Genomic DNA, 15,388 nt, shown 5'->3' on the forward strand with positions numbered 1-15,388 from the left:
GAAACTATGTTTTTTTTACAGTGTGTAGTGCAGATGGAACGTTATTTTAAAACATCACAGAGTATTACAGAGTTATAGCGCCACTTAACAGACATTTCAAATCTGAACTGTGGTGACACATACAAACCAATGTCACATTAAACCAACCATATCTGTTCCAGTCAAAGAAAAAAACACTCTTTTTGCACCATTTAGTGGATATTTCACATTGAAAATGTTACAAAACTTACATGGCGATACGTATTTGTCGTTTTGCGAAAAAGTTCCGACAGGTACGTTTTCATCATGAGATCTGGTTGATCGTTTCATATGTACTGCATATTTATGTATGCATTTTTGACCTAAATCACAGCAGTGTCTATTAGTGAAGGATGTAGGCTGTCAAACATACACAACTGTTAGCCAATCAAACCAGTGGGTGTTTACTTCCAAGTCTACAATCCTTCCATGCCTAAACAGAGTGTTCCAATGAGACAGTCAAAACAGGGCGGATTTACTTGTAAATTATTATTTTTCATTGGTTCAGTTGGAGCATGCATATAGACAGATGCAGACCCTTAATTTGATGGCGTTCATGAACATAGGTGCTCAACACCTGCACAATAGTAAGTTTCGTCATTGTTCAGTGTCTGTGCTATTTCTCTCCAGAAGTTATAAGTGCGAAAAATGTCTTTGTACTCTCTTATACTTGCAAAAATCTCTTAACCACAAGCATTTGACAGTGTCTGTTTGGCAGTGGTTGATTACTGTTGTTCCGTCTCTTCAGTTTATTTTTAAACTTGAAGACAACTCCACAATCATACACCTAAAAACGAAAGTATACTTTTGGCTTTATTCCAACTCTGTCACCGCAAGCTGGCATTCATCTGCAGTGACCACAAATTAAAATCCAGTCACAAACCAATGGTCCACACCCCACACGTTTTTTCCATCATCATTACACTCAGATATACAAATGTCATAATATGGAAGAAATTATTGGTTTCTGCATCAATTACTCTGTGACTTCAAGCAAGGCTGCTTAGCAAAGGAGAGGCTGATGTCTTTTCTCAATCGTGTATTTCTAATAAGCAGCTATCCCTAAAATATACAGCACAGCAAGGGAGATATCCTTGCCAAATAATTATGCCTCTGAAGTTGAGCTTGTGGCAGATTGAGAGAAAATTGGGTTTGGGAAAAGCCGCAGAAGCCCTTGTTGGTTAGGCAGAGTGTCAGTCGAGCACTGAAGACTCATCCTGTTGATGGCAGTCTCTGATTCAGCTGTCTCACTGCATTAGAGCCCTCGGCTGTCTAACTCTTTAAAGCAACATGCGCACCGACATATATTTTATAGGAGGATTGTTGTACTAGGACATTGGTTCGGTTTGCGTACTGTCAGTGAATTCTGATCGAAAGCTCCTACGCGATTGAATCGACAGCATGTACTGCTAACCAGAATGACCCACATATTCACACTAGCTGTGAGTGTGAAACGGTCACTGTGTCACTGTCTTTCGGTATTGATGATATTAGCAAAGGCCAGTTTCTCTTAGGGTAAACGTTTGGGTCTGACCCCTTTTCCCCTGTCATCTGCAAACACGATTACTCACGTCAGTCTTTGACTTATGTGGGTGTGCGCGGGTGTCGTGTTTATGTGTGTGAGTGTAACCTCAATCTGAACAGGTGTGATATGGTGCAGCTTTAGACGTGCTGCAGCAGATGGCCGGAGAAACAAGTCGCCTTTGCTCCCTGGGTCAGATGATGTTTGCAACCGGGATCTGTAAGGTACTGTAACTGGGTCATGGGCGGCTGGATCTGTATCTGTCCTCCACAAATGTGTGTACAACCGAACTGGATTCTTATTTGACTTGATAATAATTATCAACAGTAACTTTCAAGGCAGCATTCATTTGACTAAAAATACAGAGAAAATAGTAATATTGTGAAATATGTTTGCAATTTAAAATAAGTGTTTTCCATTTGAATGCATTTTAAAATGTAATTTATTCCTGTGATGCAAAGCTGAATTTTCAGCAGCCACTGCTTTAGTCTTCAGTTGCATATGAAGGATCCTTTGATCCTCACATGCAGACGTTTTAATTTGTAAATGTATGTTAATTTTTAAATGTATTGCAAATACATTTGTATGTTTTAATTCATTTATAATCATTAATTTACATAATTATTTATAATCATTTTATAATCATTAGTCATTCATATAATGTATTGTTTGATTGTTTATTATTTGATTATTATTACTTTTTTATCATTTATCATTTGATTATTATTTATCATTATATTTTTAATCATTTATCAATTTATTGTACTTCTATTTCTTATTATTTTTCTTTAGCATATGCATTTTCATTATTGTTCAGTTTTATGATTGTGGGGTTTCATGAGTTGTTTGGTCTGCATGAACGAGAAATAGATAAGAGGAGATGTTTATGGAAACCCAAGGTTTAATGGGATGTTGTCATGAATCAGTCAGTTTGATATATCATTGTTTGCTGAACTGTGTTCCTCAGACGAAGTCTGAACATTGAGACAGACGCAACTAAGATTGTTCAATAAACTCTTGTTCTACCTTTTTACCATCATCACTTCGTCTCCTGCTTCTGCTCTTTTCTGGCCTTCATCAGTCAACTACTTGACTGACAGAGAACTGCTTTCACACTCGTTTTGGGTATTTTGGATACCAGACAAGACTTGCTGTTAACAGGGTTTGGGTACAGACAGCGTTGCGACTAGTTGTTCTGTCACCAGAAAAACTGATATTTCCTGACAAGATCTGGTGTCCCGGGCTGGATCTTATTTATCTTGACGTGGGGACTCGATCTAACACATATGATTCTTTGGTAATCATTAGAAAATTGTATTTGTGTGGAAACCGTGATTTATTATTTTATTTTAGTTATTTATTTTTTGCTTAGGTTTCGTTTATGAATAGAACATTTATTTTAAATAAGTCTTTACTGCAGTTTTTTTATGTAATGTATTCTTGCAGAGTATAAGTATTAATTTTATAAATGTAAAACTTTATTTAAATTTTAGTAAACATTAATTTTAGTGATACATTGTACAGTCAAGCCAGAAATTATTTATACCCCTGGCAAATTCTGACTTAAAGTTACTTTTATTCAACCAGCAAGTTTTTTTTTTTTTTTACCAGAAATGACACAGGCTTCTCCCAAAAGATAATAAGATGATGTACAAGAGGCATCATTGTGGAAAAAAATATTTCTCAGCTTTTATTTACATTTGAACAAAAAGTGGCATGTCCAAAATTATTCATACCCTTTGCAAACTGTCACAGTCTATGGGAAAATCCAAAGTTCTATACCATTCCAAATAGTCCAAGCTGTTCTAAAGCATCCTAATTTCCCTGATTCATTGGGAACAGCTGTTTTAATCAACTCAACAGGTGAAAAACAGAAGCTCTCTGCTGTTGGTTTGTGGACAGTCATGGCTAAGACAAAGGAGCTCACTGAGGACCTGCGGCTGCACATTGTGGCTGCTCACAAGTCAGGAAAGGGCTATAAGACCATATCTAAATGTTTTAAAGTTCCAGTGGCTACAGTGCAAAGTGTTATTTAAAAAAAACAAGATGTTCCGCACTGTGAAAAATCTCAGAGGACGTGGTCGGAAGCCAAAAGTGACACCTGTGCTGGTCAGGAGGGTAGTGAGAGAGGTAAAAAAAGAATCCAAGGATCACCATCAAGGCCATCCTGATGAATCTGGGCTCTGCTGGTGGCAACATTTAAGGCAGACAGTGCAACGGACACAGACCAAGGAGGACACCACTTCTCCAGATAAGGCACACAAAAGCCAGCTTGGCCTTTGCAAATGCTCATCTGGACAAAGAAGAAGACTTCTGGTCTTCTGTTTTATGGTCAGATGAAACAAAAATTGAATTGTTTGGCCACATGTAGCCTTCATTTGGCGTAAAAAAGGAGAAGCCTTCAACCATAAGAACACCATCCCCACTGTCAAACATGGTGGTGGGAACCTAATGTTTTGGGGGTGTTTTTCAGCCGGTGGACCAGGGAACCTAAGCACAGTAAACGGCACCATGAAAAAGGAGCAATACATCAAAATTCTCAACAACAACATCAGGCAGTCTGCAGAGAAACTTAAATCCAATTGAGAATCTGTGGAGGGAGCTAAAGATCAGGGTGATGGCAAGGAGACCCTCCAACCTGAAAGAGTTGGAGCTCATTGCTAAAGATGAATGGGCAAAAATACCAGTGGAGACATGCAAAAAGCTGGTCAGCAATTATAGGAAGCGTTTGATTGCTGTAATAGCCAATAAAGGCTTTTCTATTGATTATTGAGAAGGGTATGCGTAATTTTGGGCATGCCATTTTTTGTTCAAATGTAAATAAAAGATGAGTAATATTTTTTCCACAATAATGCCACTTGTACATCGTCTTACTATCTTTTGGGAGAAGCCTGTGTCCTTTCCGGTCAAAAAAAAAAAATGCTTGTTGAATAAAAGTAACTTAAAGTCAGAATTTGCCAGGGGTATGAATAATTTCGGGCTTGACTGTATATTGGTAAAATATTGGTTTACATCCACTTTTAGATATATGTATATATTTAGAATTTACATTTATATTACCTATGCTGTCTTGTAACTTTGAAAACACTAATGATTTAAAAAAAAAAATTAAATGCTACAATTAGTGTATTATTGTTACTTAATTTAGACAAAATAATAATTTAGTTATTGGTCATTATAATGAAAAAAACATATATATATTATTGAATTGGTCCAGATGTTTAGGCCGGAGGAAACTTAATTGCTTGTCTCATAATTACATAACTTTAAGATTTTACTGTAGAGTAATACAAACTGAAATCAAAAATTTCAGTCATTATTTACAGTTCTTCATGTCAGTCCAAACCTGTATGACTTTTTTTTTCTTTTTCTTTTCAATTTTCAATTTTTGTTCAACTATCCTGTTAAGCCCTGCTGAAATAAATCATGAGTGACTATTTCCCTGCCTGTCCTTTCAATGCCTGTAACCAGGCCTGCGCACAGCCTGCCGTAAGACCATAAGAGTGTCACGCTGCAATTACTCCCTTTTTCAAAGCATCCAAAAAGCCTCCATTACACTGTCCACCCACGGTGTCTCTAAAATGAACGCAGGCAGCTGCCACGGTTTGATTCCTTGCGCTGAGAGCATTGATTTTAGCAATAATGAGACAAAGACTATATCTGCTCCTCCTTTTCTCTACTGTTGTTCGAATCATACTGCAGGCTTTATCTCATCAGTTTCACTACAGTCAGACAGAGATGGCGCAGAGAAGCTTAAGATTGTTTTTTGTAGATTTTGTGCCTTTTGCTCCGGGGGCCATTTTTTATTTGTTATTTACTGGTGACGCTACAGGCCTCGTTGCCCAGTGAAGCGTCCTAAGTGAGTTTTTAGCCCCTTCACTGCACTGTTTCTTTCTCTCGCTTTCTTTCTCTCTCTTTAAACCCATTAGCTTAAAGGAATAGTTCACCCAGAAATGAGAATTCATTCATTATTCGCATTCACATTCTCTTTCAAGTTTCAAAAGCACACAAATGCATCCTAAAAATAGCATTAAAGTAGTCCATTCAACTCATGCAGGTGTCTTATGTCTTTTGACCCTGCAGTGCAAGTAGGCACGTTTAAGGCCTAGAAAGGTAGTAAGGACATCGATAAAATAGTCCATGTGACATTAGTGGTTCAACAGTAATGTTATGAAGTTACAAGAATACTTTTTGTGCAAAAAAAAAACAACTTTTTCTGACAATTTCTTCTCTTTTGTGTCAAGCTTTGACGCATGTTCATGAGAGTACCACGATGAAGACGCACAATAGTATTCTCGTAGCTTCTCAGAGAAGCCAGTAGTATTCACAATATTAATATATAATTTTTATGTCTTGTTTACGAAGACATTTGTCTGAATCTGATGAGGTATATGGTTGCGGCATCACACAGACATATAAAGAGAAGTGATCTGCCAAAGGTTTTTTTTTTTTTTTGTGTGAAGTCTTGAGTGTGTTTTGATTTGGTCCTGGTTCACTCTACCCATGTTGCTCCAGCTGGTTTTCATTTGGTGATGAAATCATTTCCATGGAATGGCTTGGGTGGCTCTTATGGCTGTTGTGTGACTTTCACATGCATGTTTTGGAAATTTTCCTGGCAAGTCTCATAAGAACTTCTCAAGAACAAGTTGTTTTCTTTGCCTTATGTTGATATTAGTAGGCCAAGCAAATATACTGAAATGTTGCAATTTATTTTTAATTTTCCCTTGCTGTGCTGTTTATGTATGTATATAAATTGAATTAAATTAAATTGAATTATTTGACTTTCATTTTCAATTTATTACAGTCATTATTCAAGTATTATTCAATAGTCAGTTATACACATTCAGATTAGAGATTCATAATATTAGTATCATTTTGGTTTTTGGATATGATAATTGATATTTAACTGTGCATTCTCATTTTCCATATTTTTACATTTAGATAATCTAACACTCAAAGGTAATCTTTAACAACACTAATAACACTGTTAAAATTTCTACAGTTGAGGTCAAAAGTTTTCATACACCTTGCAGGATCTGCAAAATGTTAGTTATTTTACCAAAATAAGGGGGATCATACAAAATGCATGTTGTTTGTTATTTAGTACTGACCTGAATAAGATATTTCACATAAAAGATTTTTACATATAGTCCACAAGAGAAAATAATAGTTAAAATTATAAAAATGACCCCGTTCAAAGGTTTCTTAATGATTCTTAATACTGTGTTGTTACCTTTTTTTTTGTTATTGATAGTTGTTCATGAGTCCCTTGTTTGTCCTGTTTGTTAAACTGTCCACTGTCCTTTAGAAAAATCTTGAGGTCCCACAAATTCTTAGTTTTTGTTCAGCATTTTTGTGTGTTTGAACCCTTTCCAACAATGACTGTAGGATTTTGAGATCCATCCTTTCACACTGAGGACAACTGAGGGACTCATATGCAACTATTACAGATTCAAATGCTCACTGATGCTTCAGAAGGGAAAAAAATAATTTAGGGGTGAAAACTTTTTGAAATTTGAAGATCAGGGTAAAAGTAACTTATTTTGTCTTCTGGAAAACATGTAAGTAGCTTCTGAATGGCAGTACTAAATGAAAAAAAAAAAGATATTTAGGCAAAATAAGCAAAAATGTACACATCTTGATTCTGTTCAAAAGTTTACACCCCTGGCTCTCAGTGCATTATTTTTCCCTTGTGAAGCATCAGTGAGCATGTGAACCTTCTGTAATAGTTGCATATGAGTCCCTCAGTTGTCCTCAGTGTGAAAAGATGGATCTCAGAATCATACAGTCACAACTGTAGCTACAACAATGGCTCGTAGGCAATGCAGGTGTTTCGTAAGAGTCTTTCATTTGTAAGAGTCTTAATTTTTTTCCCGACATCAGAGCCACTGTGGACGCATTGGATTAGTTTTGTTTTTGATGGTAACATGCTACCGAATGCACCAAAAATGAAAGAGAGGGGTAGGATTATTAGTATTAAGTTACTTTTTACAAGGTAAAAAGGTTGTTGTTTTACATGACCATTGAGGAATTTTAACCAAAGTATCAAAGCGGCTTGATAACTGAGACTGTTTAGGTTTTTTAGGAATTAAAAAAGAAGTGAATGGATTTTTATCATTGTAGGTTGCTGTGTCCACACACTGCTAAGACACATTAATTATGAAACACCATAGAATAGTGGTTTTGCATCCGATGTCCCCTTTAAGACCAATTAGTCGACTAGTTGTCCAGACAACTCACTAGCTTTGAAAAATATGTCATTTTGACATTCCTAGCATCGACGGTCAGCGGTGCTGCATCAGTCAGGATATTTGTGACTGGCACCACAGTGTGAGCGACACACATTAGAACTGTGACCTCAATAAGGGGGTTTAGTTTAGTCTCCCTCCCCTTCGACATCTCAAGCTCCCTCTTTCTTCTCCTTATAAAGTCTCTTCTCTTTCTCTCTCTCTCACTGGCTTTTGGCCTGTTCTCTGTCTCCGAATGTCTTCTCCTCCCTCTTTGCTGTTCTGTAGCTTTGGCAGCCTTTCAGCCATTAGATCAAGCCTGAAAGTAGAGCAGAATCTCGGAAGCCCCTCCCTTTTCTCTTCCTGCAAAAGCAATGACTTCTTGGTCATCTCAATCAAGAACCCTGCAAGCATTTAAACCCTCTGACATTACCGTAACGTCCCGTTGCCTCATTAAAAATGCCATGTGGTTTACTCAGCTGCTCATTCCCGCCTCATACCCGGGGCAGGTGTTAGTTTGCTGAGCGATTTCTGCGTATCCCGCCTGAACCCTATGCGATATGTCAAGCTCAGCAACAGGCGCGTGCCAGAGCTGAGTAAAGCCCCTGGAGAGACCTACTAGACGCCACGGCTATTAAAAAAATAGACTCATATATACAGCATGTGGTCTTTTGAATATGCGGGTGTGTTTTGGGTGTATACATTTGGGCTATGGGCCAGACGTTCATAGTGGTACTTCCGGTGCTCCATGTCTGGCACCTGTTACCCGTAAAGCTTGAGGGCTTTGGGAAACGTGCGCTTTTGGCCACTGACGTGAAGCTATAAAAGTGAATGTGGTTGTGTAGCATGTGGTTCATACTGAAGAACACAGTGCTACAGTTTGTGAGAAATTTACAACTTTTCACCGAGAAGATATGCCTGAACGTGTCAAAAGATGGTAATGATGATGCTGAAACTCTCTCAGTTTTTTTAAATTTATAATAATTAGTAAAAGTGGGATGAAAAAAATGATTTTTTTACTTAAAAAGAAAAAAATCTGTAATTTCTTCAGGGTAATGTCATTCCACACCTTTCTTTCTTTCTTTCTTTCTTTCTTTCTTTCTTTCTTTCTTTCTTTCTTTCTTTCTTTCTTTCTTTCTTTCTTTCTGTATTATTTTATTTACATTCAAACCTGTTTTTTTTAGGAATGTTTAAATATATGTTTATTGTTATTATTATCATTAACTAAAGTTAAAAACATATTTTGTTAAATAAATTAAAGCTAAAAATATTTTTTTTAAATAAGTAAAAGTTTTTAATAAGTAAAAGTGAGATTTTTTTTTACTTAAAAAGAAGAAAAATCTTTAATTTCTTCAGGGTAATGTCATTCCAAGTCTTTCTTTCTATTTTAATGTTTATTGTTATTATTATCATTAACTAAAATTAAAAGTAAAAACAAATTTTGTTATTTAAAATAAAGCTAAAATAAATCTAATAAATTATGTCATTCCAAATCTTTCTTTCTTTCTTTCTTTCTTTCTTTCTTTCTTTCTTTCTTTCTTTCTTTCTTTCTTTCTTTCTTTCTTTCTTTCTTTATTTCTGTATTATTTTATTTTATTTTACATTCAAACCTGTTTTGTTGAGGAATTTTAAAATATATGTTTATTGTTATTATTATCATTAACTAAAAGTAAAAACATATTTTGTCATATCTTTTTTTGTAATAATAGTACAAGTAACAAGTAAAAGTGAGATGATTTTTTTTTTCCCACTTAAAAATAAAAAAATCTGTAATTTCTTCAGGCTAATGTCATTCCAAATATTAGTTTCTTTTTATTTTATTTTATTTATTTTTTTTATTTTATTTTATTTTACATTCAAACCTGTTTTGTTAAGGAATTTTTAAATATATGTTTATTGTTAATATTATCATTAACTAAAAGTAAAAACATATTTTGTCATATCTTTTTTTATAATAATACTAAAAGTAACAAGTAAAAGTGAGATGATTTTTTTTTCCCACTTAAAAATAAAAAAATCTGTAATTTCTTCAGGCTAATGTCATTCCAAATATAAGTTTCTTTTTATTTTTTTTTTTTATTTATTTATTTTTTTACATTCAAACCTGTTTTGTTAAGGAATTTTTAAATATGTTTATTGTTATTATTATCATTAACTAAAACTAAAAACATATTTTGTTAATTTTAAAGCTAAAATATATATTTTTAAATAAAAGTAACATAGGTAAAAGTGAGATTATTTTTTTTGCTTAAAAAGAAAAAACAAATTCTGTATTTCTTCAGAGAAATCTTTCTTTTCTTCTTTCTTTTCTTTCTGTTTTGTTTGAATTTTTAAATACGTGTTTATTGTTATTATTACCATTAACAAACTAAAAGTAAAAACATATTTTGTTAATTAAAATAAAGCTAAAATAAATAATTTAAAAATGTATAATATATAGTTAAAATAATTTAAATATATATATATATATATATATATATATATAATATATATATATAATTTATTTTAATAATAATAGTAAAAGTAACATAAAAAGTGAGATGATTTTTTTTCACTTAAAATAAAATAATACATTTATTTCTTCAGGGTAATGTCATTCTAAATTTTTCTTTCTTTCTTTCTTTCTTTCTTTCTTTCTTTCTTTCTTTCTTTCTTCTTTCTTTCTGTTGTTTTATTTTATTTTATTATACATTCATACATGAAAAGTAAAAACATTTTGTTAATTCAAATAAAGCTAAAATAAATCTAATTAAAAAAAGAAAATCTGTAATTTACATTCAAACCTGTTTTATTGAGGGTTTTTTAAGTTATGTTAATTGTTGATTTTATTACCATTAACAAACTAAAAGTAAAAACATATTTTATTAATTAATTATTATTTAATCCGAAGTACAGCAAAACTAAAATTTTGAAATATTTTTACTTTTAAAAATAACTGTTTTCTATTTGAATATATTTTAGAATCTAATCTATTCCTGTGATTTCAGCTGAATTTTTGTATATAAGTAGTGAATAGAAATATTAAATTAAGAAAAGCTTCAAAAACTTGCAACTAACTGAAATAAATAAAATGACACAAAATTACTCAAATTAAAATGAAAACAATAATGTAAAAGATTATTCAAAATATATATATAAAAAATACTAACCTGAAAATTGCACATAAGTTATATTAACTGATAACAAATAAGTTATATTTGTGTAGTTTTATTTTAGTCTTAGTCCCCTTTTACCTTTTGTGTTTTACTAAAGAATGAATGCTTATGGGTTTGGACTGACATAAGGGTGACAGAATTTTCATTTTTGAACCGTCTTAAGTGCTTGATTTGTAATGTCTTACTCTATTTACTACTATATATTTTTCTCAGTGGAATGATATTAGATATTTATAGTAGATATTTGCATTCTACAAAGCAGCCTGGCTTTATGGTGTTGTGCATCAGAATTTGAAATTACCAATGCAAATTGAGGGTAGAATGAATGACCTAATTATGTTGCATAAATAGGCCTCTTGGGAGAGAAGCAATTGTTTGTTTTTTTTGAAAGAGGTGAATACATTCTCTGCAAATTCTGGTTAATCCAATATTGCATGGTTATTTGCGTACTCAAAATATGAAATTAATAGTTTAGATTTGGTGGCGGAATAATAGAAGTGTTGGTGGCGGTTTTTAAAATCCAAATCGAACTGATTACATCCTGCCTGTCCAGCATTACTAGAAATTTTGCCTTCTGTATGATATGATATGTCAACGTTCACTTGATCAAGGTTTCTTTAATTCTAAAGTGAAATAAAGGCTGTTTTGTTAATTATATGTACTGTATGTGTCTTGTTTCTTGTTCTCAGCAACAGAGAGTTTGAGAGCGTGGAGATGAATAAGCTGCGTCAGAGCCTGCGCAGGAAGAAGCCCACCTACGTGCCGGAGGCCAGCCGGCCCCACCAATGGCAGGCAGACGAAGAGGCTGTACGAAAGGGCAAATGCAACTTTCCTGTCCGGGTAAGTTGAGGAGATAAATGGCAGGGCTTCCACATTCATCCAAAGGGTTGTTAACAGACATCTTGCTTTAATAATTTAGAATAAGATGAACATGATCTAAAAGTGCGGTCACACCAGGCTTTCAGCATGCCGAATTGCTTTAGACATCGCAACTAATATTGGCGAAAGGATATGACATTTTGATTAAAGGCTATAAAGACAAACAATCTTTTTCTTTGGAACTTGAGCACAGATGAATCATTCCCAATAAGGCTGGGGAAGTGGATGACGAGGGTAAATGATGTCTGTTTTATTTTGTTTTGAACTAATGTGAAATAAACTCGGATGACATAAATGTCTAGAGTGTAGTTTATGATGTTCCATAAGAGATACAGCACCAGTCAAACGTTTTGGAATTGTGAGATGTTTTTTTAAAGAAGTCTCTTCTGCTCACCAAGCCTGCATTTATGTGAACCAAAATACAGCAAAAGAGAAAGCCAACTTACTGAAATGCTATTTAAACTTCTTCTTCTGAGACTAAAATTTCTGACTGTAACTCGTCTTAGAGCTTTAACTCGACAAACTCCAAACTCAGCCCAGATCTTCAGACTGATCTGCCTGGGCTGCCCTCCAAAGGCAAAGCGCAGTAACTACGCATTTGGTCAAAACTGAGTTAAGGCTTAAAATGGACTTTGTGACAACTGTTTTGTCTTGTGGCAAAGTCTCCTGGTTGAATTTTGTCCCAGAGAAACGAGAGTGTCAACATGTTTGACTAGCTGGCGTAAAAACTTTAAAGGCATTTTTCTCAGTTTCAGTGTTGGCGTAGTTACTGCACTTTGCCTTTGGAGGGCAGTGGGTGTGCTATATCTTTTCTAACTGATCGGACTTGTGGTTTTCCAAAACATGATGATTAAAACTGGGAAAGATCCCATAGACTTACATTGACGGAATGTTCAAATGAGCCAAGACTATTCAAACTCCAACTGTCAAAATTCAAACTCAAACTCCCAGAATCCTTTGAGACTCAATCAAGCCTCACTTCTATGTACTATTTCTAATCCAATCAAACTCATTTAATCTATCTATCGATCTATCTATCGATCTATCTATCTATCTATCTATCTATCTATCTATCTATCTATCTATCTATCTATCTATCTATCTATCTATCTATCTATCTATCTATCTATCTATCAACTTGATAATCATGTTAACAACTTGGTAATAATGCTAGAAACATGCTAGTCATGATATACACACGCTAGTGACATGTTAATCCTAATAAACACATGTTGGAAACATGCTAGCAACATGTTAGAAACAGGTTAGCAACTTGGTAATCATGTTAGAATCATGTTAGCAACTTACTAATCATGCTAACAGCATGTTAGTAACATGCTAATCATGCTAGCATGATCTATCTATCTAGCTAGCTAGCTATCAAACATTAAGCTTTTTAAACTTGTTAAACTTGTAAACTCTTTAAACTGTTCAAATGTTCAAACTTTTTCAAACTGTCTGGTCTAGCTTTCTTAAGCCAACTTTAAAGTTTGTCTTGACAAACGTTTTTATCTAGTTTATTCCTGTGATCAAAGTGATCATACTCCAGTCTTCGGTGCCACATGATCCTCCAGAAATCATTCTAATATGCTGATTTGAGGCTCAAGAAACATGTATTATTATTATCAGTATTGAAAGAATTGAGTACATTCTATTCATCAAAAGAAACCTGAAAAAATTCTACTCAGCTGTTTTCAACATAATAATAATATTGGTTTTTTGAGCAGCAAATCAGAATATTAGAATGATTTCTGAAGGATCATGTGAATGGAGTAATGATGCTAAAAATTTTGCTTTAAAATCACAGGAATAAATTACATTTTAAAATATATTTAAATAGAAAACACTTATTTTAAATAGTAAAAATATTTCCAAATTTGACTGTTTTACTGTTTTTAAAAATCTTACCGTTCGAAAACTTTTGACTGGTAGTGTATGCTGTTTTAAAAATTAACACTCATATAATTGTTTAAGTTATTAAATCACTAAGGGAGAGTTGTTTAAAAGCAATACTACTGCAAGAGGAAAAAAAGGAAAATGGGTATAATAGGAATATCCAGACGTAGATTGATTTTTGAAAGGTTTGAAAGTCAGTAACACCCTCACAGTGTCTGGCTGGGGGCCAAAAGCTATAGAGCTTTGAGCAAACACAGATATGCACTTAAAGGGTGACTTATCAAACCCACACAAGCTGATGGCTGAAATAGGATGTTAAGGAGTGCTGTATATACAAATGTTCAAAAGTTCAGAGTCAGTAAGATTGTTTAATGTTTTTGAAATTCTTTTGTGTTTACAAGGCTGCTTTTAGTTGGAAAAAATACCGTAAAACAGTAACATTGTAAGTATTATTACAATTAAAAAGGACTGTTTTTCATTTGAATGCACTTTATATCCTTTATATCCTTGTGGAAAAAGACTGACTTTGAACCAATTCTGTAGAATGGTTCAAACTTTTCAACTGTAGTTTTGTGAATATTTTAATGACTTTGAAACAGGGTTGTCAATGTAACATTAATTTAGTGTGAAAAAAATATCACAAAATATAACAGAATTAATCATTTCCCAGAATGTAGCTAGTATTAATATTGAAGTCAAATAAATAAATTCACGTTTTATAATTACAGCAAAATATTGACTTTAATTAATTAATCAGCATAACTCATTTGACTGAAATCGTTTGACGGTGTTGTTTTGAAATGAAAAGAGGCTCTCAAAACTAAAAAAAGGTCTGTATCATTAAGTAAAGTGGAGGATGTATTGCAGTGAATCTTGCGTAATTAAATTCAGCCTAATTTTACTCTCCAGCCTGCGGCATCAGGAGTCTCTTTGAGACTGAGATGTAATCCTGTAATGGCCTCTGTCCTCATGGCCACCATAATCACATAACCCTGGCTTGATGACTATTAATTGTGTCTGTGTGAGGACATTTTGATTGGTTTTGGCTGGAGAAAATGTCCCACAAAATACATCCTCTGCTGTGTTTTCAGCGGGTTCCTCGTTGAGATCTACAGTCGTGGCCAAGTTTCGAGAATTACATAAATATTGGAAATTGGAAAAGTTGGAAAAGTTTTTATAATAGCAATTTGCATATACTCCAGAATGTTACGAAGAGTGATCAGATGAATTGCATAGTCCTTCTTTGCCATGAAAATTAACTTAATCCCGAAAAAAACTTTCCACTGCATTGTTAAGAAGGCTTCAGGGCGTCCAAGAAAGTCCAGCAAGCGCCAGGATCGTCTCCTAAAGAGGATTCAGCTGCGGGATCGGAGTGCCACCAGTGCAGAGCTTGAGCAGGTGTGAGCGCATCTGCACGCACAGTGAGGCCAAGACTTTTGGAAGATGGCCTGGTGTCAAGAAGGGCAGCAAAGAAGCCACTTCTCTCCAAAGAAAACATCAGGGACAGATTGATCTTCTGCAAAAAGTATGGCGAATGGACTGCTGAGGACTGGGGCAAAGTCATATTCTCCGATGAAGCCTCTTTCCGATTGTTTGGGGCATCTGGAAAAAGGCTTGTCCGGAGAAGAAAAGGTGAGCGCTACCATCAGTCCTGTGTCATGCCAACAGTAAAGCATCCTGAGACCATTCAC

General features: G+C 34.2%; 1 protein-coding gene across 1 annotated transcript in view; it reads left to right on the forward strand.

Annotated features, from left to right (window-relative positions):
* The window catches only part of numbl (NUMB like endocytic adaptor protein), a 39,802-nt gene that overhangs the window by 4,954 nt on the left and 19,460 nt on the right, over window positions 1–15,388 (forward strand). The window contains exon 2 of the mRNA XM_073817701.1: window positions 11,612–11,762. Within this exon, the coding sequence (XP_073673802.1) occupies window positions 11,612–11,762 (151 nt within the window). The remainder of the gene's footprint in view (window positions 1–11,611; window positions 11,763–15,388) is intronic.

Source organism: Garra rufa, chromosome 14 (assembly GCF_049309525.1).
Source record: "Garra rufa chromosome 14, GarRuf1.0, whole genome shotgun sequence".
In the NCBI taxonomy this organism is placed as follows: Eukaryota; Metazoa; Chordata; class Actinopteri; order Cypriniformes; family Cyprinidae; genus Garra; species Garra rufa.